At 37.8% G+C, this 26,206-nt stretch overlaps 1 protein-coding gene across 6 annotated transcripts in view; it reads left to right on the forward strand.

Moving 5' to 3' along the window:
- ZBTB40 (zinc finger and BTB domain containing 40) overlaps positions 1 to 26,206 on the forward strand; it is an 82,435-nt gene that overhangs the window by 15,320 nt on the left and 40,909 nt on the right. For 4 of the 6 annotated variants that reach the window (XM_028487755.1, XM_028487752.2, XM_028487757.2 and 1 more), the window contains exons 2-4: positions 8,407 to 8,497; positions 22,209 to 22,978; positions 23,451 to 23,584. In XM_028487755.1, the coding sequence (XP_028343556.1) occupies positions 22,282 to 22,978; positions 23,451 to 23,584 (831 nt within the window). In that variant the 5' untranslated portion in view covers positions 8,407 to 8,497; positions 22,209 to 22,281. The remainder of the gene's footprint in view (positions 1 to 8,406; positions 8,498 to 22,208; positions 22,979 to 23,450; positions 23,585 to 26,206) is intronic. The other 2 variants (XM_028487753.2, XM_028487754.2) reach the window with 1 other exon arrangement.

Raw genomic sequence — 26,206 nt, forward strand, 5'->3', positions numbered from 1 at the left:
TCAGCGGCCATGGCTCACGGGCCCAGCCGCTCCGCGGCATGTGGGATCTTCCCGGACCGGGGCATGAACCCGTGTCCCCTTCATCGGCATGCAGACTCTCAACCACTGCGCCACCAGGGAAGCCCCAAGGACATTTTTTATAGCTCTAGATGAGCAGATTACTTACTAGATTACTTCCCTGAATGATTTTTACCAGTTTACACTCCCATCAGCACTGTGTAGGTACCTCATTGCTCCCTTCCCTGCCTTATTAATGCAAATATTATTTTTATCATAATAGCTAACACTTATTGAGCATTTACTCTTGACAGGCACTTTGCTAAAACATTTAAGTTGCATTATCTCATTTCATCTTCACACCAAAACTGTAAAGACGTTAAGGCTCACGGTGATTAAAGTGACCTGCCCAGGGTCACTGAGTAAATGTCCAAGTTAGGCTTCATACCAAAGTCTGCTAAAATCAGAATCAGTGGTCTAAAACCACTGTTTCCCAGTGGTTTTTTCAATTGTCATTAAAAACTTCTCCAATTTGCTTGCTCCTAAATAGTATTAATGTTTTAATTTGCATTTCTTGATTCATCAGGGTGAACTTTTTATTGGATTATTGACTGTTTATTTCTTTTATGAATTATCTGTTTTTCTTTGTCCATTAAAAAGATTTAAATGTTAATTTTTTTCTTATTTTTGTATCATCTTTCTATTCTAATATTAACTGCTTATTTTTCACTTCATATGACATGGAAGTGTTCACTGGTTTATCATTTATCTTTTAGTTTTGTTAGTGGTGGTTTTTTGGGAAGTTTTCATTCATATGTAGTCAAATCTATTGATCACTTGTAAATTTATTGTTTCCTTTATGCATAGAAAGGCCTTCTCCATCCCGACCTTAGTTAAGTTATTCATGAATATATTCTCTTAAATATCTTAAATAGTTACTTAAATTGTTGTTGTTGTTTTTTGATGTGGACCATTTTTAAAGTCTTTATTGAGTTTGTTACAATATTGCTTCTGTTTTGTGTTTTGGTTTTTTGGCTGGGAGGCATGTGGGATCTTAGCTCCCCAACCAGGGATCAAACCATACCGCCTGCACTGGAAGGCCAAATCTTAACCACTGGGCCGCCAGGGAAGTCCCTTGTTTTTGTTGTTTTTGTTAAGTCACAAACCTCCCTTACAGTTCTACTAATGACAGTGGATTGGGAAATTTGCAATCATATATTCCCTGAGATACTTTTGGGCAGTTTTATGGCTTGAGGATAATTATTTTCTCATTGAAAGATCTATCAATGACTGATATTTAATCAACACTCAAAGAAAAAGATAGTAAACCATATAACACGCCTGGTGCTAGTGGCTGCCAGTCTGTCAGGTACATAAGAAGCCCTCCCCACTGAGGGCCTGTTGTATACACTTAGGAGTTTGGTACTTTGGTTCAGGTGCTAGCTTGAAAGGCCAGAAACCTGGGTCCTGAGTCTGGCCCTACCATTGCCTAGATACGTGACTTGCCATGTCACTGAATTTCTGTCAGTTTCTTCATCTGGAAAATGAGTGGGCTGAATTACATAGTCTCTACAGATAATTCTAGTTGCAAAATTCTCTGATTTTTATTATCCTTCTGATCAGGAATCATTTATGTTTGTGATTGATAAATAATTTTTTTTTAAAGTTTTAGTGATCTGTGGCAGAGTGGCCTGAAGGAATGCAGAGTAATAGGTGAAAGAAGTGCATGGGAGGAAGGAAGGAGGAGGTGAGCAGACCATGGGAAAAGGAGTAAGGACTGAATCTGGTACAGTGGTGTCAGGCAGATGACCCAGATGGAAGTTAGAAGGTGGATAAGTTCAGAGTTGAGCGCTTCATTGGACTTAGGCTCCTTGAAGGAGGAATAGTTCTGATCTGCTATGGATAGAGGTTTGGAGCACGTTAAGAAAAGCCTGAGGGCAGGAGCAACCAGAGGGCACTCCTTACATTCTGAGAGACTGAAAAATTAGCATGTTGTCAGTGCTATTAGTGAGGTGCACAAGGTCACCTCAAAGACAAAGCTAAGTTTAACTGTATCAGAAGAGAGGCTGGAGCCACAGAAGAGTCCAGGAACTTGGTGTTGGAAGGGACAAGACAGAATGTCAGTTGGCAGTGCCCATGCAGTGGACATTGACCCTCAGACTCTACCTGCCCAGTCTGGGGCCCAAGCATTTACTTCCTTGGCAAAGATAGATGCACCAGGCCACCACTGAATGTTGAGAGATGTAGTCTCTTCTGTGATTCCTAAAAGGCTTTCTGATTATACTTGACCTTGCGGCTGGAATTTTTTCACAGATGACTGCAGAGAGTAGGCATATTTCACTAATAAATGAACTAATAAATTGACTTTCTGATTTATATTTCTTCTCTTATACAATAAGTTTAGACATTACTATCCAAACTCCCCAGGTCTGATTAATTTTGAGACTTTTACATGATAGGGTGTTTGTCTCTATGAGGTTGATAACCAAACTAGACCCTTGGTAAATTAAGTTCAAGCTGTCGAGGGAAGCCTCTTGCCAGTCTCTTCCTGTCACGCCAGCTGGCCTGTTCCAATAGCACTGTTTCCCAGATATGCATTTCCATCCATCTTTTAGCAGCAAAAGACATGGCATCTCAAATGCAGGTGATCCTGTCAGGGCAGCTAGCCGCACATCTCTGTCTGTGAGAGGAGTTGAGGAATGATAGCACTGAGCCCCGAAATCCGCTCAAGACTAAGGTAGTAATTAAGAACAGGGAGCCAGGTAGATCTGCATTTGAGCTTTGCTCTAACTTAATACCTGTATGGTCTTGGGCAAGTTGCAAAACCTTGTTGGACATTAGTTTCCTCATCTGTGTATTAGGGATAATAATGGTGTCTACCTCATAGGGATGTTTGGGGAATTAAGTGGGAAAATGTATGGACAGAGCTTAGAACAAATGCTGGACATCATTACCATCATAGAGTAGTTAATGACCTTGCCAAAGGCATTCAAGAGATTCAAGGATAGGAAAAAGAGCAGAGATCAGTGGATTGGGCAAAAAACAATGTTTTAATCACCTCCTCTTCACCTCGTTGATGGGGGAGGGATTCCTACCCTAGGGTTGGGATGGCTAAGCACACAACACTGGACACTGGCAGATGAGACTGAAAGCAGTTTATAGTCACAGCCCTAGAGGAGGACGCAGAGGGTGTACTCAGGAGCAGAGTTAACAACCAGGGGCTGTGGGAGGCAGGCTTGTAGTATCAAGTAGGTAGGTGCGTTCTGGTTTATGCCAGAGGATGTGATTGGCTTGTTTGAATAATTTTGGGGGCTGGCAGGGAACTGAAACCCACTACCCAGGAATAAACAGGAACAGTGCCTGGCCCCTCTGATAAGGAGGATTGTTTGGCTAGGGGACCTTGTCCACGGGAGCAGAATGGGTACTGGAATTTGTGGTTAGGACATTTGAGGCCTTCTTGATTTTACCAGCTGTCAAGGCAGCACATAATATTAAGCCTTAATCTTTAGACTTTATACCACAAAAGAGAATATAGGCCTTGAAATGCTGTTCGATACGGCTTTTAGGGGATCTGGGTATGGAAGGCTATGGAAGACAAGCAGAGTTGTCCTGTTCTGTGGGGGAAGACAGATGGGCATAGTAGTTAGAATGGAAATGCCACAGTAGGTCATATATGGTGTCATGAGCCCAGATCTCTTCACTGTGTCCAGTTCAGCATACATTTATTGATGGGCTGTACCATCCTAGGACCTGCCAAGGCTTAACCAGGTTCAGTTGACCACTTTACTCTAGATCAGGAACAGTTTGATCTCCATTTACTTTGGCAGCAGCCAGGGAAGCTTGTCTAGCCCTGGAAGTCCGGGTTGCTGGAATGCATTCTAAAGGAGTTTTGGTTGGTGCCAGGCCGCAGAGCTATTCACCTGAGGCCTGGTTATTAGAATCCTCCATATTTTGTATGTTTTATTCTTAAAGCTGTTCTGACTGGAGCAAGGGCAGGTGCAAAAGGGAAGGTTTTAAGGATGACTTGGAAATTTTTAGAGGTGAAGGGTTGCTTAAAACATTTGATAATAATTAGATGTGAAAAAGTGTGATTTGAGAACAGGCAATGTTGTATAGTGCTTTGCTATTCAGAGAGGATTCCTTGGACTATCAACATCTGAGTCAACCCAGAGCTTATTAGAAATGCAGAATTCAGATCCCGCTGCAGACCTTCTGATAAGAATCTTTTCTTTGACAAGATCCCTAGGTGATTCTTACGCACACTAAAGTATGAGAAACTGTTCTAGTGGGTAGAAGGGCATGAGCTTTAAAAGCCTCAGTTAGACTGGATTAAAATCTCAGTTCCTCTACTGATTTTTATGTGATCTTGGGCCTGTTCCTTAACCTCTCCACTATTGGGACTTAATTATAAATTGAGTTTAACTATCTTGCTGGGTTATTAGTATTAAATGGGGTAACATGTAAAATGTGCTTATTAGTAGCTTTTATTTGTGATTATTTGATAAATAATATCCTTGATAGAATATGAAAAGAGAGAGCAGGATACCATTACGGCTAACTGTTCACAAAACATGAATTGGTAATTGAGAAAAGTACAGTCTCCTGAGCCGATGGGCCAGTGGATATGGTTGGCTCACTAAACAGTTCCCCTCAGGGTGAGACTGTAAGTGTACTTGTTAAGTCACCAAGAGTTGACAGCTATACTTCTTAATGGCTACTGAGCTTTTGGAAGGGAGAATAACTTGCAGAAGTGGTAGCTAAGTCTTGGCCTCCAGTGAGGCCTTCACATTATAGAGAAAAGAAGTATGGCTTGAGAATTGAGACATGGGCTCAGTTATGCCCCTTGTTAGCTCTGTGGCCCTTAACAAGCCATTTAACATTCCTGAGCCTTAGTCTTCACCTGTAAAACAAAGGTAAATGGAAGGATGAGGTGTAAATCCCAGAATATAGCAAGGTATTATCCCTACTTGATATGTACCATAGAGCTTGGTAGACAGCGTCCCAAATCCCCAAAGGTGACTCTTAGGCCGATTCAGCTGCTTTAGAATCTTCAGTATTGAAATTCTTCAGAGCTGTTCTGGCTACCTGGATTTCCCAGTGACCAGAATGTGCCTTAGGAAAGCACACAGGCCGTTCAGGTATTGCTACAAATCTCAAAGATTGGAACAGTAGTAGACTAGCATTTGGGATGGAATGATGATGATAGTGATGATAATAATATTAGAAACAACGACAACACATATAAAAACGTACTACCATGAACCCAGGAGTATCAAATACAAAAATCTCCATCCCTTACACTATATATTGCTGCCTTGCAGGCCCGCAGTGTAAGAGAAGAAACCAAATGACAGCTGCTTTTGAACTTGAGCAATGTGGGCCTGCTAAAAGCTACGGTCACCCTTTTCTAACCTCACCAATCCTCCTTGCATTCTCAGAAATAATTGCTAGTGGTTCTCTTTTAACTTAGCTGATTCCTTAGATACATTACATTTTAAATCATCTTTTTGTGTGTAGCAGATGCCCCATTTCTTGTCTCTGAGTGTGTGATCTTTGCTCTAATAGTGTTGAGAGTGCCTGTTATTTCACCTGATTCTGGTTGTTTGTGAGATACTAAGTAGCCATGGGGTTAAAGCTGACTCGGATCAAAGAGCAGCTCAGCCTCTCAGGACCTCAGTTTCCTCTGTTAAAAAGGGGAGGGATTGGACTAAGGTCATTTGGTCATTCGACAAGAGTATGTGATAGATAAAGTAATGAACTTCTGTTTGCTGAAAGCAATGAATAGGACTCTCCAAGGTCCCTTCCAGCTCTCTGGTTCCAGCAGAGCCCAGAAATCAAGACAGAAGTAAAGATTATATTCTGGAGATAGGGATTATCAATAGCAACAGTAAAAACAAAACAAAACAAACTTTAAGCAGATAAGGTTGCATTGAGCTAGGCCATATGAGAGACGTCTCAGACTATGAGATAGATGTGCCCAAAGGAGAGTGCAGAGTTGTTAGGAGAACTGGAATGGAGGACCCTAGATCAAGTATTAGGATGGCTTTTCTTTCTTGGGTATTGGGATATAGAAATCTAGGCAGATGTGTGTCCAACTTCTGCTCCTATGGAGCTTTATTTATTATTAGACAATATATATAGGATGCTTGTTCTTCCTTCCCATTGCTAGTCACTTTTCCCTATTAGACCATGCCATCTATCACTGGAATAGCTCTGCTTTAATTGTGCTGTTTTCAGAAGCTCCTCCCTCAAAGCAGGTTAAGTTCCTCTGCTCATTTTCTGGCCTCCCTAACCTAGGCAGCCTAGTGTTACACATTTCCTCTTACATGGGTATTTTTGGAGAACCACCCTAGCCAGCCCAGTGTCCATAATAATTATGGCAGCAACTTACTGGAGGGCTTTCCAACGGGTCCAGTGCTAACTGCCTATGCACATACATGATTCCAGAGCACTCTCCCTCCCTTTTCACCCTTACCTGTTGAAATTGTACCTAACTTGCATTTACCAACTCCAGTCCTTCCCTTTTCCTTTCCACTCACTGGGATCAATCTGATTTTTTCCCTTCTCTCTTCTTCCTTTCCGTCTTCTTGTCTCTTGTGTATTGAGTCCTTTTAAGACTTCTCTTTTCAGTCATTCCAGTTGAAATAAGTTGAGTCAACTTTATTACAAGCTCTCTGCGAACAAGGACCTTGTTTTATATTTCACTTGGCTCCCACACAGCACCTAGCAGTGGGCTGAGTAATTGGTAGGCAATTGACCCATAAATAGTTGTTAGTTGACATATGTGTATTGCTGGCTGAAGACTTACGGGGAAATAAGTACAGTAAATTGTGGAATGGCAGGTCCAGTTCCTGAGGCCCAGAAAAGAGTCTCTTACCCTTCATCAGTGGCAGCAAAGTCTTTTGTTTGAGTGTCTTGCTGAGGACATTGCCAGCAGTTGTGGATTTCAGAACATTTACTTTATTTAATTAACTGATGTATATAAGAGACTGTAAGTCTTTAGTGTTACTTTCCTTCTTGTTCATCGAAGGGATTCCATGTTTCTTACCAGCTTGACTTAAGTTCTCACTGCGCTTTTCTGGTTTTGGGGTTGTTTTTTTTTTTCCCCTGTGTGTAACTGTTGTTGCTTTGTAACTTAAAGAATCCTCAAACTTTCAGCTTCTTTTTGGAAGTAGACAAAATAAAAATTTATATAAATAAATAAATAAAATCTTTGTGCTTCTTTTAGAAAGCTGGACTAGTTTCCACTTTGTGTTGAATTCCCATTTGTGTTTTGGGTCATTGTGCAGCACTTGGTTCAGCCAATTAAGTTTTTTCTTTCTAAGTATCTTTATTCTATATCAGTATAGTCTTTTCTTGAAGCTTTAATATTGTCGCTTTGAGGAACATCCATCTTTCTGGTGCTCTTTTGTTGCTTAAATGTTCTCCCTTAGGACCTTTGACAATTTTCCCAAGCCTAGTGATTTCAGTTAAGTGCTTAATAACATAATTTAGGTTGCCTCTATACAGGAATCTACGGGACTTCACTTAACGATTCCAACATGCTTGTTCCACTATAGTTTCTTAACTCTGAAAAGCACGCTTTCGTGACATTATATTTAGTGCTATATTCTCTCCCCTCCATTTAACTTCCTTGCAAAGGGAGTTAGGAGGAAACAGTAAAATATATGTTAAAGGCTTTTACCTTTTAGTTGTGCGATCAACAAAGTATAGTTTAGCCTCTATAGTACATTTCAGTAGCCCCCAAGTCACTAATGTATCCCTGATGATTATATATTAGATTTATTTAATAACAGTATTCTGTACCTGAAAGTGGCCTACAAAAGTTATATAGTTTAACTGTTTATTTACAGGTAGGTACTTTAGCTATCATGTCAGATGGCTAGTTTCTAAACTGTTTGAGGAAAATTCAGTCTTTCTTGGTAATAATAATACAGCTAACACATATAGTATTTACTATGTGCTAGGCACTGTTTTAAGTGTAAACACACCTACACGTTAATTCTCTTATAAGTAGCATATGGCTGTTTTTTTTAAGAATCCAATCAGAGAATCTCTGCCATTTAACCGGAAAGTTTAATCTGCTTCTTTATTGTGATTACTAATACATTTGGACTTATTTCTACCATCTTAAGTTTTTTTCTATTTACCACACTTTCTTTGCCTTTCTTTTCCCTCTTTAACACTTGCTATTGTATTAATCACATTTTCTTAATTCCCTTTTATACCTCTTGTTTGCAAATATTTGTTCAGTTTCTGTTCCCTTTTATCCTTACCTGTTAACATACATACTTTACTTAGGCTAAGAGCTAAAGTTAATCATTATTTTTGTCATCCCCTTGACTCTTAGAACATCCTAACTCTCGTTCTCCTTCTCTCATCTTCCATGTTGTTGATTTTTAATTTCAGAGAGGCAGTGGATTTTTAAGAATATAGACCTCAGAGCCAGACTGCTTGAGTTGGAGCCCAGGTCTGCCACACACTAGTTGTGTGACCTTAGGTAAGTTATATAACCTCTCTGTGCCACATTTTCTTATATGTAAAATGGGGATGGTAAAGAGTACCTACTTCACAGGGTTGTTGAAAAGATTAAATGAGTTAATAGATGCAAAGCATTTAGATCAGTGCCTGGCACAGAGTAAGCATTAAATAAGTGGTAGCTACTATGGTTGTCATTATTCTACTTTGTTTTTAACCTCCCCTTCCCATATCCATCTTAAAATAGCCAGTGCATTTTAAAACACATTTCTTAATTTCTTTTTTATTAAGATATAATTAACATACAGTTCAATGAATTCTATTTGAAGAGTTTTGACAAATATCTACTCTTCAACCACCATCCAAAATAAGGTACAGAACATTTCCATTCCCTGAGAAGGTTTCCTTGTGTCTCTTCCTGTTTAATTCCCTTCCCCCACACCACCCCACAACCTCCACAACCACTACAGTATCTGGTTGCTATCACTATAGATTAGTTTTTTCTGTATGTCTCTTTCCTGTAGATTTAGTCATATATATGTACCATTTTGTGCCTGGCTTCTTTGACCTAACATACTGTTTTTAGGGTTTATCCATGTTGTTGCTTGTATCGATGGATAATCTTTTATTATAAGAAACCTCCACACAGTTCTTCAAAGTAGTTGTACCATTTTGCACTTTCAGCAGTAATGTATGCAAGTTCTAGTCATTCCACATCCTCACCAACATTTGGTATTATCAGTTTTTCTGATTTTAACTTTTCTAGTGGATACGTTTAACAGTTTCTTTGCTTGCTACTTGCTATTTTTTCTTACATTCTATCCTTTCTTTCTGGTTCAATTTCCTTCTTATAGTAATTCTTTCAGTGACACTCTCTGAGCCTCTTACCTTTGTTTGAAGGTGATTTTGTTTCAACTTGTATATAGATACATGGTTGATTGTTATTTTCCCTAATATTTGAAAACTTACTCCATTTTCTTCTGATATCTGTTGTTATTAATGAGAAGTCTGTACCAGTCAAACCGTCTTCTTTGATTAAGTAATAATCTTTTCTTTTGGTTTGCTTACAATTTCTTTTTCTCAGTGTTGTTGATACTTCAAAGTTTTTATTCTGAAGACTCATGTCTGACTTTAATCCTAGAACATTCTCAGATATTATATCTTCAAATTGCTTCTCCCACATGTTCTTCATTATCTCGATCTGAAACACCTATTTAGATGCATGTGAAACCTTCATATTCTGTTTTCCATGTCCTTTAACCTCTCTTTGATATTTCTGTTTTTGGGTTTGTTTGGTTTTTTTTTTTACCTTTCTGCTACCTTCTGAGTAATTTTCTCAGACTTCTTTTCCTAATCACTCATTTTCTCTTTAGCTGTATCTAATCTAATTCATTGATAGATGAATTTCAGTGACTTAACTTTTTTTTTAACATCTTTATTGGAGTATAATTGCTTTACAATGGTGTGTTAGTTTCTGCTTTATAACAGAGTGAATCAGTTATACATATACATACGTTTCCATATCTCTTTCAGTGACTTAACTTTTATTCCTAGAAGTTCTTTTGGTTCTTTTTCACATCTGCCTATTCTTTTTTCATATTATCTTTTTCTTTCATTATGGCTTCCCTTCATTTTGCCTGTTTATTAAAATGAAACAATTAATTTGTAGCATTTTTCATAGTATTCTATAATTTTTAGGGTTTTCAATTCTTGGAGATGCTATTTGTGCTCTTTCTTGCATCTGATGTCTTTCCGTTGTGGTGATTCATTTCCTCATGTGACTTTTTGTTTTTACTGTTTGCCTTTTGGGGTGGCACAGGAATCCTCCTCATCTGATACACTCTAGCATCTATCTTGGCAAGGCCCTTCTCGTTTGATTTTTTTTCCTCCTTCACCTCCGACCCCTACTCCTATTTCCCTCCCCTTTATAGCACTTACTCTAATGTATTTGATAAAATGTCTTTTGCTACAATGTAAGTTTACCTTATTGTTATTCATTGTTTTTGTGTTTTTAACTTACATAAATGGCATTATACTCTAGATCTCATTCTGGTTGTTATTGTTTCACTCAACTGGGTATTTAAGATCTGTCCATGTTTCTATCTGAATACTAAGTTGTTGCTTCTTTCTAATGCACTATATTCCATAGTATACATTCTGCATATTTACTTAAATTCTTTTTGTGACAGACATCTAAATTACCTCTCATTTCCCTGCTACCAAAAACAATGGCCCAGTGATCTTTCTGGCCATGTGTACTTATGAACCTATGTGAGAACTATTCTGGGAAATGTACACAGAAATATTATTCTTGGGCCACAAGGCATATATGCACAGAAAGTTACACTAAATATTACCAGAGTGTTTTTCCAGAATACCTATATCAATTTATATACCACCAGTTTTACTCTAGATTCAAATTTATGTTCTACCACATGTTACGGTAAGACCTTAGAGAAATTACTTAACCTCTCTGGGCCTTAGTCTCCCCATCAGTAAAAGGGAATAATAACAGCATCTGCATCATCAGGTTGTTAAGAGAATGAAATGAGTTAATATATATAAAGCATATTCCTGAATATAATAAGCACTTCCTGAACATATAATAAATGTTAGCTGCTTTTACTGCTATTGTAACAACTACTCTTACTTGTTAGCCAGTTAAGTGAGCTTCTCCTTCTCTGAATTGCCTAGTTACGTCATTTGCCCATTTTTCTCCCCCATTGGATTTTTTTCCCCTAAGGTTTCCAGGAATTTCTATGTATTCTAGATATTAACTCCTTGTTGTCTTTAAACTTTATAAATATCTCCTGGTTCTACCATTTGTCCATTGTCTGTTAATCAAGTCTATAGACTATAGAGTTCTTTGACAGAAACCTTTAATATCAGTATAATCATATTCATCTTTTTTTTTTAAGCTTTTGGGGCAATGTTTAAGAAGTTTCCCAACCCCTGCTTCAAAGATACCCTCTGACATTTTCTACTGTTAGCTTTTATAAATTTACCTTTCACGTTCAGGTCTTCCTCCTATGGTTTGTAATAGTGAGCTCATGTCTTTCTATGTTTTTCTTTTTTCCTGTGAGAGTCTCTGTGCCTTGGGTTTTGAAAGTATTCTGGTTTTTTCTCCTGAATGTCAAAGACCAGTTTTTTTGTTAATTTCTCAGCCCAAGATTCTTATATGATATAATATATAAATTTGGATCCTTCACCTCTGTATGTCATAGGCCTACATTTTAGATTTCTTGTGGGTGCCATTTCTTCTACTCAAGGCCCAGATAATTAGAAACTTTTATTCTGTTTCCCTGAGCCAGTGAGCAGAGATTTTTCAGACTGCATATAAAGGAGGGATAGGTGTTTGAGGCTCTGGGCTTTGTGCAAGGGTCTCAGTTCCAACTCCCCCACCTTCTACCTGCCTGAAGCTATATTTCCAGTCTCCATGTGAGCATTAATGCTTTCTCCTCCAAGCCTAGGGCCTGTATTGGAGTTTGAAACCCCTATGGGCCATCATGGTCTCAACTCCCACTTTACTGTTTCAGCTTTGATTTTGATGTCACTTCCATTTTAGGTACCTGGGGATTTCCTTTTTTTTTTTTTTTTTGCTTGACTATATATATATATTTTTTAAAATTTATTTTATTTTATTTATTTTTGGCTGCGTTAGGTCTTTGTTGCTGCCCGCGGGCTTTCTCTAGTTGCGGCGAGCAACTCTTCATTGTGGCGCGCGGGCTTCTCATTGCCATGACTTCTCTTGTTGCAGAGCATGGGCTCTAGGCGTGTGGCCTTCAGTAGTTGTGGCTCGCGGGCTCTAGAGCACAGGCTCAGTAGTTGTGGCGCATGGGCTTAGTCGCTCCGCAGCATGTGGGATCTTCCCAGACCAGGGCTCGAACCCATGTCCTTTGCATTGGCAGGCGGATTCTTCTTAACCGCTGCGCCACCAGGGAAGCCCTAGCTTGACTATATATTTTTAAAGCATTTTTGTTACATTTTATCCAGCGTTTCTGTGTGTGAAGTGGGAGGAAAAGGTCCATTTACATCAGCTCAGTTTGCCATTTTGCCAAAAGTCTTTCCTTTAATTAGTATTCCTATTAATCTCAGTAAAATTTCAACTTTCAACTTTACCAGCTTACATTCATTAAGTAACCTTTGAATTTATTCTGCCTTAACTATCCCCATTCTCCTTTTATTGCTCAAGTTTATAACCATGTTTTTAGTATCTATATATTGGTTAACCACATAATTTTGTTCAGTTTTTTTTAACCTTGCTCAGTTGCTTATTTTGTTACAGTTATTCTATTATTTTCTTATCTAATTTAGTTGTCAACAAAAATATGAAATAGCTCTGACCACAATCCTGTAGTTAATGCTCAAAATACCTCCCTCGGGATCATTGGTGGCTCTTCGTATTTTTTAATCTGATGAAAGACTGACCAAAAATGACCAGAAAAATGACCCCAAAGCAACATTTTAAGTAAGTTTTAGTTTGTCCTAAAAATATAATCCCAATAATGTGTTCCTTTATTAATAGGATTGTTTGAAAAGATTTATGTCCAGATAAGTCTTTTGATTTACTGTAATCCATAGAGCCTATGTCTTGTCTTAGGAAGAAAATCATATTCTCCTGATATCATTTGTTCTTTAGAAAAACCACATCAGTGCCTGTTTAGTAGTTTTGTGTTATTTGCAAATTGAATTCTTGTTCTGATATTTTTCTCAGATATTAAAATAAGTTAATTTACAAATTTTCAGACTTACCTCCTTTTTTTCTAAAGATAGCTCCTACTTTTGCCTGTTTTAAATCTTACAGAACTTTTTTTTCTGTTTTCCACAAGAACCGGGAGATATTCCAATCCTGCTCCTGTTGCTACTACTATTTCAGCAACAAGTCAGTTAGCTCCTAGGCCACAGTTTATCTTTAAAAAGTATACATTTTTATAACACAGATATTAAAACAAGCTGTAGTCAAACAGTAAGGTTAGATGTTCTCAAAGCTACTCTTTGAGTAAACTTTAAAAAAATTATATGAATTCATGAATGTTCTACAATCTATACCATGGTATAGATAGGGTTTGGGGTGATTAGTAATGAAAATTTACATTCCTAAAAGGAAAAATTTTTTAATAGATGAACTTTAGTTTTTAGAGCAGTTTTGGGTTCACTGCAAAATTGAGAGTAAAGTGCAGAGTTCCCATATAATCCTGTCCCCACACAACCTCTCCCACTGTCCCACAATACAGTGATACGTTTGTTACAATCAGTGAACCTACATGGATACATAATTGTCACCCAAAGTCCATAGTTTTCATTAGGGTACACTTTTGGTTTCATACATTCTCTGGAATTTGACATGTATATGATACATGAATTCACCATTGTAGTTTTATACACAATAATTTCACTGCCCTAAAGATCCTCCATGTTTCACCTATTCATCCCTCCTTACTCCCAACCACTGGCAACCACTGATCTTTTGACTATCTCCATCATTTTGCCTTTTCCAGAATGTCATATGGTTGTATTCATATAACATAGAGACTTTTTATATTGGATTCTTTCAGTTACTAATATGCATTTAAGTGTCCTCCATGTCTTCCCATTGCTTGATAGCTCATTTCTTTTTGCACTAAATAATATTCCATTGTCTGGATGTACCACAGTTTGTTTATCCATTTATCTGGCTAAAGAAATTTTGGCAGTTATGAATAGAGCTGCTATAAACATCTGCGTGCAGGTTTTTGTGTGGACGTAAGTTTTCAGTTTTTTTAGGTAAATATCAAGGAGCACAATTGCAGGATCGTATGATAAGGATATGCTTAGTTTTATAAGAAACTCCTAATCTGTCTTACAAAGTGCTGTACCATTTTGCATTCTCACCAGCAATGAATAGCAGTTCCTGTTGCTATACATCCTCACCTGCATTTGGTGTTGTTAGTGATTTGGGTTTTGTCCTTTTTAATAGGTTTTATTTTCAGTTCCCATATGACATATGATGTTGAACATCTTTTTGTATGCTTACTTGCTATCTGCCTCTCTTCCTTCATGGGATGTCTGTTAAGGTCTTTGGTCAATTTTTTAATCAGGTTGTTTTCTTATTGTTGAGTTTCAAGAATTCCTTGTATGTTTTGGATAATAGTCATTTAACAGATATGTCTCTTGCAAATATTTTCTCCCAGTCTATGACTTGTCTTCTCAGTCTCTTGACATTATCATTCATAGAGAAGAAGTTCTTTAAGTTTAATGAAGTCCAGCTTATCCATTATTTCTTTCAGGGATCATGCCTTTGGAGGTGTATCTAAAAAGTCATTGCCATACCCAAGATCACCTAGGTTTTCTTCTTTGTAATTTTCTAGAGGTTTTATAGTGTTGTGTTTTTACATTTAAGTCTGTGATCCAATTTGAGCTAAATTTGTGAAGGATATAAGGTCTGTGTCTAGATTCATTTTTTTACATGTGGATGTTCAGTTGTTCCAGCACCATTTGTTGAAGATACTGTCTTTGCTCCATTATCAAAGATCAGTTGACTGTACTTTTGTGGGTCTGTTTATCTATTCTTTCACCAGTACCACACTGTTTTGGTTACTGTAGCTTTGTAGGTAAGTATTGAAGTTGAGTATTGAGTAGTGTCAGTCTTCCTACTTCATTCCTCTACCCTGATATTGAGTTGGCTATTCTGGATCTTTTGCCTCTCCATATAAACTTTAGAATCAGTTTGTCAGTATCCACAAAATAACTTGCTGGGATTTTTATTAGGATTGTGTTGAACTTATAGATCAATTTGGGAAGAACTGAAATTTTGACACTACTGAGTCTTCCTATCCATGAACATGGAATATCCCTCCATTTACTTAGTTTTTCTTTGATATCTTTCGTTGAAGTTTTGTAGTTTTTCTCATATACATCTTGTATGTATTTTGTTAGACTTATCCTCAAGTATTTTCACATTTTTAATTTCTTTTTTGGGGGTGCCAATTAAACGGTAATGTTTTCATTTCAAATTCGACTTGTTCATTGCTGATAGACAGGGGAGCGATTAAGTTTTTTATATTTACCTTGTATCCTGCAAACTTGCTACTATTGCTTGTTATTATTATTAAATTTTTTGTCAGTTCTTTTGGATTTTCTACATATCTCATCACAGTCATATCATCTGTGAACAAAGACCATTTTGCACCTTCCTTCCCAGTCTGTATACCTTTTAGCTAGGAATTCCAGAATGATATTGAAAGGCAGTGGTGAAATGAGACATCCCTGCCTTGTTCCTGATCTTAGGCAGAAAGCTTCGACTCTAATGTTAGCTGTTGGTTTTTGTAGCTGTTCTTTATCAAGTTGAGGAGGTTCCCCTCTATTCCTAGTTAGCTGAGAGTTTTTATCTTGAATTTTGTGGATTTTGTCAAATGCTTTTTCTGCATCTATTGATATGAACATGCGATTTTTCTTTTTTAGTCTGTTGTTATAATGGATTACATTTACTGATTTTCAAAGGTTGAACCAGCCTTGAATACCTGGGATAAATCCCACTTGGTCATGGTGTTAAATTCTTTTTATTATTGTTGAATTTGATGTCCTAATATTTTGTTGAAGATTTTTGTATTTTGGTCTGTGTTTTTCTTATAATGTCTTTGTCTGGTTTTGCTGTTAGTGTAATGCTAGGCTCATAGAATGAGTTAGGAAGTATTCCCTCTGCTTCTGTTTTCTGGAAGAGATTGTGGATATTTGGTATAATTTCTTCCTAAACTGTTTCGTAGAATTTACCAGGGAACCCATCTGGGCCTGCTGCTTCAAGTGTTGGAAAGTTATTAATTATTGACTCAGTATCTTTGATAGATTAGGCCTATTCAGATGTCTAGTTCTCCTTGTGTGAGTTTTGGCAGATTGTGTCTTTCAAATAATTGATCCATTTCATTAAAGTTACCAAATTTGTGGGCATATTATTATATTATTCCTTTTTTATCCTTTTATTGTGCATGGGATCTGTACTGATGTCCCCTCTTTCATTTCTGATATTAAGAATCTGTGTTCTCTCTTTTTTCTTAGTTAGCCTGGTAGAGGCTTATTGATTTTGTTGATCTTTTCAAAGAACCCTCTTTTAGGTTTGTGTTTTTTATTCTCTTGATTTCCTTTTCTCAGTTTCATTTATTTGTCCTCTATTTTCTTTTTCTCCTGCTTACTTTGGATTTACTTTGTTCTTCTTGTTTTAGTATCCCAAAGCGGAGGCTTAAATTTTTGGTTTTAGATCTTTCTTCTTTTCTAATGTATGCATTCAGTGCTATAAGTTTCCCTCTAAGCACTGCTTTTGCTGCATCCCATAAATTTTGATAAGTTGCATTTACATTTTCATTTAGTTTAGAATATTTTTGAATTTGTCTTAAGATTTCTTCTTATGTGTTATTTAGAAGTGTGTTGTTTAATCTCCAAGTATTTGGAGATTTTTCCAGCTATCTTTTTGTCATTGATTTCTAGTTTAATTCCATCGTGGTCTGAGAACAGAGTGTATGGTTTCTATTCTTTTCAATTTGTGAAGGGTAACTTATGGCCCAGAATGTGGTCTATCTTGTTGAATGTTCCATGTGATATTAAGAAGAATATGTAATCTGCTATAGATGAAGTAGTCTATAGTCGATTGATGGTGCTATTAACTTCACCGATGTCCTTACTGATTTTCTGCCTTTAGACTCTATCCATTTCTGATAGAGAGGTGTTTAAAGTCTCCAACTATAATAGTGATGCACCTATTTCTCTTTGTATTTCTTTCAGTTTGCCTTACATGTTTTGATGCTCTGTTGTCAGTTGCCTACACAATAAGGATTATTATGTCTTGTTAAAGTATTGACCCCTTTTTCATTAAGTAACTCCCCTTTATCCCTAATATCTTTCCTTACTTGAAGTCTGCTCTGTCTGAAATTAATATAGCTCCCCTGCTTTCTTTTGATTACTGTTAACATGGTATATCATTCTCCATGCATTTACTTTTAATCTATATACATCTTTCAGTGGGTTTCTTGTAGACAACATCAGAGTGGGTCTTGTTTTTTGATCCACTCTGACAATCTGTCTTTTAATTAGTATATTTAGAGCATTTATCTACCATATTTATTAATGTTGTCTATATGTTGCCCTTGTTCTTTGTTCCTACTTTTGTCTAACATATTTTTTCATTCTTTTGTAGTTTTAATTGAGCATTTGACGTGATTCCATTTTCACTTCTTTTTACCATATCAGTTATACTTCTTTTTAAAACTTATTTTAGTGGTGTCCTATAGTTTGCAATAGATTTACAACTAATATAAATCCACTTTCAAATGACACTGTACCACTTCACATGTATTATAAGTACCTTATAATAATAATAACATAATCTTAATCCTTCCCTTCTCTCCCTTGTATTATTGCTGTCATTCATTTCATTTATACATAAGCATATAGAATTGACCCTTGAACAATGCAGGGGTTAGGGACACTGACCCCTGGCACAGGCAAAAATCTGCATATAACTTTGTAGTGAGCCCTCTGTATCTGTAGATTCAACCAACTGCAGATTACGTGGTACTGTAGTATTTAGTGTTGAAAAAAATCCACATGTAAGTGGATCTTCACAGCTCAAACCTGTGTTGTTCAAGGGTTACCTGTATAAACATAAGCATACATAATCAAATATATTGTTGCTGTTATTATTTTGAACAAACTGCTATCTATGTCAGTTAAGAATAAAAAATAAAACTGCTATCTATGTCAATTTTTGTTTTATCTTCACCTATTCATTCTTCAGTGCTATTCATTAGTTTATGTAGATCCATATTTCTGTACTTTATCATTTCCTTCTCTCTGAATAACTTCTTTAATATTACTTGGAAGGCAGGTCTACTGGCAACCAAGTCCCTCAATCTTGCTGGTCTGAGAAAGTCTTTATTTTACATTCACTGTTAAAGGAAAAAATTTCAGGGTAGAATTCTAGGTTGGTAGTTTGTTTGTTTTCTTCTCTCAACATTTTAAATATTTTACTCCACTCTTCTCTTGCCTGCATGGTTTCTGAGGAGAGATTAGATGTAATTCCTATCTGCTTCTCTGAAGGAAAGGTGCTTTTTCCTCTGGCTTTTTTCAAGATTTGTTTTTTAAACTTTGATTTTTCTATAGTTTGAATATGATATGCTTATGTACAGTTATTAAGAGTATTTATCCTGCTTGGGGTTCTGAGCTTCTTAGACCTGTGGTTTGGTGTCTAACATTAATTTGGGGAAATTCTTAGTCATTATTGCTTCAAATATTGCTTCTGTTTCTTTTTCTCTTCTCCTTCAGATATTCCCATTGCACATATGTTTTACCTTTTGTGGTTGTCTCACAGTTCTTGGATATTTGGTTCTGTTTTTTTCAGACCTTTTTCACTTTGCTTTTCAGTTTTGGAAGTTTCTTATTGTTATATTCTCAAGGTCAGAGATTCTTTACTCAACCATATCTAGTCTACTAGTAAGTGCATCAAAGGCATTCTTTATTTCTGTTACAGTGTTTTTAACCTCTAGCTTTTCTTTTTCATTCTTTCTTAGAATTTCCATATCTCTGCTTACATTGCCATCTGTTTTTGCATGTTGTCTACTTTTTCCTTTAAATCCCTTATCTTATTAATCATTTTTTAAAAATTCCTTGTCTGATAATTCCTGACATATCTAACTGTGGTTCTGATGCTTGTTCAGTCTCTTTGAAGTGTGTTTTTTACCTTTTAGTATGCCTTGTAGTTTTTTCTTGAAAGGTAGACATAAAGTACTGGGTAAAAGGAACTGTGGTAAATATGCCTATAGTGATGGGGTGCTAAGATGTGAAGGGAGGAAGTGTGTTTTATAGACCTATTATTAGGTCTCAGTCTTTTGGTAAGTCTGTGCCCCTGGACTGTGAACTTCACTGATAACTTTTCAGTCTCCCCCTCCCCACCTCCTTAAGTGGTACAGGATGGCTAGAGTGGGCTGAAGTTGGGTATTTCCTTTCCTCCAGTTAGGTTAGACTCTGGTAAAATAGTTTCTTCTGATTCTAGGGCTTGTTGAGAAGAACAGAATGCTCTGTCATATTTTAAAATGGTTACTTTCTCCTTCCTCCTGCCAGAAGCAGAAGGGAATTTTCCCCCAGTATTCACTGTGAGTACCCAGTAGAGCTTCTGGAGTTAAAACTTACGAAATTATGACTCTGTCCCTCTGGAGTTTTTAACTCTCAGACTTGTCGACCCTGAGCCTCCATCAATTCGTTAACTTAGGTTTAGTTCTCCTATTCTGGCACTGCTTCCCATGGATTTCTCCTGGTGGGTTTCTGCTCTGAGAAGTCGTGATTTTCTGCCTGTTTCTCCAATTTTGGGAGCAGTAGTTTTGCCCTGTGACCTCACTTCTCTGACAGAACTAAGAAGAGTTGTTGATTTTTCCATCTGTTTACCTTTTTATCTGTCAAGTTAGAATGGTGACTTTTAAGCTCCTTCCATGCCAGACCAGAAACCTGGAAACCAGAACTTGGAAATATTTTCATTTTTATTTTTATTTTTATTTATCAGTTTCAAATATGGGAAAATAAGGAATAGTGGTGGAGTGGAAAGGCAACAAAGGCAACCAATGTTATTTTGACAAATGTCAAAGACCATGTGACTTTCCTGCTTAAAGCCCCTCAAACCCTTCATTGACTCCTCATTGTCTTTAGGATAAATCCAAGGTCCTAAGCATGGCCCATGTGTCTTTCTGTGGCAGAACCTCTGCTTGCCTCTCCAGATTCATCTCGTGACACTCCCTGTCCCTTTCTGTATGTTCCAGTATCACTGAACTCCTTATAAAATCCCCCCTCCTAAACCTCCTTCCTGCCATGTGATGTTTTCTTATCTGTGTGCCTCACGCAGGCTTCCCTGCTTGGAGTGCCTGTTTCTCCCACTCTTTTCACCTCATCAGTGCCTGCTCATTTATTAAGGCAGGTTAGCTGTTAGCTCCTCCACAAAAACCTTACTCTAACTCTTGGATATCCCTGTTCCCCAAACTGGGCTTCTAAGTACAAATCTCTATCATTACATTTCCTGCCATTCATTTATTCATTCCACCAACTAACCAACAGTGTTTGTGTTAGGCAGAATTTTAAGCACTGGGATGCAGCAGATGATGAAAAAGAAAAGTTCCTTCCCTAATGGAGTTTATATTCTAGTGAAGGCGGGTACATAATAAGTAAGTAAAAATATGTGTCAGTAGGCTATGATAAAAAATAGAGTAAGAGGGATGGAATGTTCTGAGGTTGGAGAGGAGGTTGCTATTTAAAGAACATGGTCAGATTTGATTAAATGTTCTAAATCATTAAAAAATAAATAAAATAAAGAACATGGTCAGGGAAGACCTCGTTGATCATGTGGCCATTGAGCAGAGTCCTGATGGGAGTGAGAGAGTGAGCCATGCACACATGTGAAGAAACCTATGGGTGAATATGCTTAGTGTGTTCCACAATTAGCAAGGAAGGTGTGGTGCTTACAGCAGAATGGGTGAGGGGGAGCGAGGCAGAAGATGAGGTTTTAGAGCTAATGACAGCCAGAGTAAGAATTTTGGCTTTTGGCTTTTACTCTGAGACCAGGAACCATGGAGGCTTTTGTGCAAAGTGACATATATGGCTATGTGCTAAAAAGATCACTCTGACTACTGGGTTGAAGATAGAGTAGGGTAGGGGTAGGGCTAGGAAGTGGTGGAGGCATGGGGGACCAGTTAGGACATTGTTGCAATATCCAAATAAAAGGTGATGGTGGCTTGGGCTGACCAGAGTAGAACCAGTGGAGGTAGTAATAAGTGATTGGATTTTGGATATATTTTGAAGGTAGAGCCAACAGGATTTATAAAGGATTGGGTAAGGGATATGAGAAAAAACAGGAGTCAAGGATGATTTCTAGGTTTTTGGTCTGAACAACTAGAAGGGACAGAATTTCTGTGAAGTGGGGAAGATGGCAGGGGAGTTTGAATTTAAGTTTAAGAAACCTGACAGGCCTCCAATTGGAGATGTTCAGTAGGTAGTTGGAAGTGTGCATCTGCAGTTCAGAGGAAAGGGCTGAGCTGGAAATATAAATCTGAAAGCTCTCAATATTTAGATATTTCAAAGGTATGGAATCAGATGAGAGAGAAGAAGTGAGATGACAGTCCTGGAGCACAGCAAACTTTAGAGGGCAAAGTGATGCAGAGAACCCAGCAAAGGAACCAGAGAGCGCAGGATCGAGTGAAAAATGCATTTTAAAGGGGAGGGAATGACAACCTGTATTCAGTGCTGCAGATAGGTCAAGTAATATGAGGACATTGTATTATAAATCTGTTTATATATATATGTCTCCTTCATTTGGCTGAGAACTTGAGAGCAGAATGCATTTAGCAATGTAGTTACTTACAGCTTTGAAATCAGTGAGACATGGGCATGCCACTTAATGGCTGTTTTTCCTTAAGCTGGTTCTCTCAGTCTCTTTGAGCTTCAGTCTCATCTATAAAATGGGGAGGATACAGTACTTTTCCAGTGAGTTTTTGTGAGGATCAAATGAGATCATCCAGCTGACACCCTAAGCATAGTCCTGTTCATGCAGTTAAACCCATGCCAGTTATTATCATGATTAATTCAGTATACCTGGCACAGTACCCCTTCCTATTCAGCAGCATTTGTTGAATGAACCAGTGAATTGCCTGTTCATTTTAATATTTCATTCAGGGCATTTCCCTGTGTGCTTATGAAGTATTAACATGGCATTTTTGGGGTTTCTCCAGGATCTAGTGCTGATCCTCACAAAGTGATTCTGGAAGAAGAGAGGAAAGGAAGTCCTCAGACAGAGCTGCTGCGATGGAGCTCCCCAACTATAGCCGGCAGCTGCTGCAGCAGCTCTACACGCTGTGCAAGGAGCAGCAGTTCTGTGACTGCACCATTTCCATTGGTACCATTTACTTCAGGGCCCACAAACTTGTCCTGGCTGCTGCCAGCCTCCTGTTCAAAACCCTGCTGGACAACACAGACACCATCTCCATCGATGCATCTGTCGTGAGCCCTGAGGAGTTTGCCCTCTTGTTAGAAATGATGTACACTGGCAAACTACCTGTGGGCAAGCACAACTTCTCCAAAATCATCTCCTTAGCCGACAGCCTACAGATGTTTGATGTGGCTGTTAGTTGTAAAAATCTTCTAACTAGCCTTGTAAACTGCTCTGTTCAGGGTCAGGTGGTGAGAGATGTCTCCACACCATCCTCAGAGTCATCCAGGAAGGAGCTGGAGAAGCCTGAAGTAGAAATCCTCTCCTCCGAGGGTGCTGGAGAGCTTCATTCTTCCCCGGAGGTTTCCACCCCTCCAGGGGGCCCTGTGAAAGCCGAGATGGGGGAAGTGATCCAAACAGTTGTGCAAGAGATGAGTGTGGATCCTTCCGCTGCCCAGGGGATTCAGGGGAATGCAGACACCCCACTGGAGACTCCTCTGACAGCTGAAGTTTTTTCCCCTTCTCCAGTTGTACAAACCTTTAGTGAGGCAAAGGAAGCAAGCCCAGAACCAGGTAATATTCATTTAATAGTTGTTTTGTAATCTATCCTGTTGTCAATTACTAGATTCAGTGATCTTTTTGAGTTTTTTGTTTGTTTGTTTGTTTCATTGATAAATTTATCAAAGACCACTCTTAGATTGGAAACCAAAATCCAATGCAATACTTGTGCTAGGACATTCTTCTTTTAAAAGTGTCTGTGGTTTTGAGTGTTGCAGGCCTGAAGATGAACCACAGAGCAGAAAAGCACTATTGAAATAACCATGTACCATGTTTGATTCTTACCCATTATTTTAAGTAGGATGATGATGGCACAAAGGAGGAAGCTAATTAGAGATGCTGTTTGCTATTACTCATAACTGATACGTTAGCTATTATTTACAAATGCAGTACATGACCTAAAAGTTCTCAGATAGCTTGAACTTTTAAAAATCATTTCAAGTAATCAATCACTGATTTTTAAAATTTTGTTTTGTTTTACATTCAGAGTATGAGGGGAAACATGACCAGCTGAATTTTCTTCTAGAAAATGAAAAAATCTTCTCAGATGCACTCTTGATTACCCAGGATGTTTTAAAAAGACTAGAAGAATGTTCAGAAATTAGAGGTGCACAGAAGGAGGTAGGTACCATGAGTTTTATTTGTTTGCTGGTTTAGTGTTCTCAGGATAGCAGATCAGTTATCAGGGTCTCAATTTTTTTCAAACTTTAAATTTTTTTTTTTGACATTTTTCCCCTAAAGGACAGTCATGCGAAAGCGCTAGGCAAGAGACTTTAAAAACGAAGTTATATTTTGATCACTAGGTGGATCCCAGCTTACAACCGGTTTTGATCCAGGATACTTAACTGAGCTTACCATTTCCTCCTGATTAATCAGGAATAAAATGGGGCAGAAGGTAGTCATGGATAACCCCAAATCAGAGATCAAGTAATAAAAACAAAAAACCAAACAACCATAAATACTCAAAACATGGTACGAAAAGGATTTAATATGGACTTACACAGTAAGTTGCATCGTGTTTAGGAATACAGCGGTCATTTTCACACATAAAAACAATAATGGTGAACATTTATTGAATACTTACTTTGATAAACTTGGTATCAATACATATGTTATCTCATCTAATCCTCACAAAAATCATTGAGGTGGATGCTATTTTATTATTTTTTATCACTGTTTTATGGATGAGAAGAACTGTCTCAAAGAGGTGATGTAACTTGGCCAAGGTTGCAGAGCTCATAAAACTAAACTGAGCAAGAATTCAAACCTAAGCGTTCTGACTTTAGAGCTCTTCTCTTACACATTGAGTTACTGCCTCCCAAAGGGGTGAAAATGATGCGTGTATGTCATGTATGTGTAAACGTACATAGGCATCCCCTGACAGAAAACTGTCAAATGGTTATCATGCTCTATTTCTTAGCTGACGTTTTCTGTTTTTTCATTATCTCAGTGAGGTGCATCCCCACCTGTGGGCTCCCTCACTACCCAGTTCCTCACACCTGACGCTGCAGGGTTGACTGCACTGCCACTTTAGGACTCCCTTGCTTCCCCTTTCTCCCGGCCATGCCTCCCATTCTGAGAGGTGCTGGCAGAGTGAGCGGGCACTGCCCCTGTAGGCTTGCTCATCTGACTGAGGGGGTAGTGTGGGGAGGCCTCCCATGTTGCTGTAGACAATTTAGTGTCTGTTAGTTATTATTAGTCCAAGCAATAAATGCCTTCTACTATTTAAATAGTTCCCTGATTCATAGCAAGTTACTTTTAAAAAAAACAAATTCAAGGTCAAGTATTTACTTTAACCATGGTTTATCGACAGTTGGCTATAAATTGTTTTTTTGAGAGATAAGCTGTTTACAAGACTGGGCTGACCCTGATGACCCTCTTAGGGGAGGTCTCAAGTGGTAAATCCTTGGTACTCTTTATACTGATTATGCTGAAGGACATTATGGTTTTATATTTTTGCACTTGGATGTTCTCTTAACTGTTCAATCCATCGTTTTGTCACTAGTTTGTTACCTCGATAGCCTATAGACACACCTCTTCATTTTCTCTCTTAAGACTTCCTCTCCACTTAACTTTGGTTACAGAGGAGCAACATCATTCCTTAGATCAGCAATACTCAAATTATTAGTGTCACCTCGGTACTAACTTAAACTGTGTCTTATGCATTTTTTTCTAACACTGGTATCTAAAAGTGTCTGGCACATAACAGGTGTTCAAGAAATGTTTGCTGTACAGGGATTCATTCAACATTTCCCCCCCACTGCTTGTCCTAATCATTTGATGGCAACAATGTTAATAGTACTTTGCAGTTAACACTGATTCACTGTTGGTGATCATTATAGGCTTATGTTATTTCTTCCTCGGTTTTAGAGGTCAGAGTAAGAGCACTACAAATCACTTGGCAGCTATATTTAAAACTGATTCTGTTCTATTCTATAATAAATTGTTCAGCTGCAGAAAGAAAAAGGGAAAAATACTTTAAGAACATAAGATTAAATTAAATATAGAGTTGGGGAGGTACTTCTTTGTATGTAGGCCCTGTACTTCTCTCTTTCTCTCTCACTTTATTTTAGACAGCTTGAGGTATGATTGATGTACAGCAGACTGTACACATTTAAAGGTTATAGTTTGCTAAGTTTTGAAACCTGAAATCATCATCACAATCAAGATAGTGAACATATCCATCACCCCTAAAAATGTTTTCACATCCCTTTGTAATCCCTCCATCCTGCCCCTTTCCACTTGCTCTTCCCCAGGTAACACTTGTCTGCTTTCTCTCTCTCTAGATGAATGTGCATTTTCTAGAGTATTTTATAAATGGAATCATATAATCTGTATTCCTTTTGGTCTGGCTTCTTGCATTCAGCATAACTGTTTTGAGGTTCACCCAAGTTGTTGCATGTTCATTCCTTTTTATTTAGGTTGCTGAGCAGGGTTCCACTGTATGGATATACCATTTATTTATCCCGCTCTACCATTTACTAGTATTGTTAGCTTCAGCAGGTTAATCTCTGAAAGCCTTAATTTCCTAATTTGTAAAATTGGGAGTGTTTTCACCTACATCATAGGGTCATTGTGAAATTAATTAAGATTTATGTAAAACTCACACTGAAACGCCAGGCACATAGAAGGAGCTCAGTAGGTGACGACTGCTTTTGTTTGCTGATACGTTAACTCAGTATTTTTACATTTTTTAATTTTTATTTATTTTTAACATCTTTATTGGAGTATAATTGCTTTACA

This window comes from Physeter macrocephalus, chromosome 3 (genome assembly GCF_002837175.3).
Source record: "Physeter macrocephalus isolate SW-GA chromosome 3, ASM283717v5, whole genome shotgun sequence".
NCBI lineage: Eukaryota > Metazoa > Chordata > Mammalia > Artiodactyla > Physeteridae > Physeter > Physeter macrocephalus.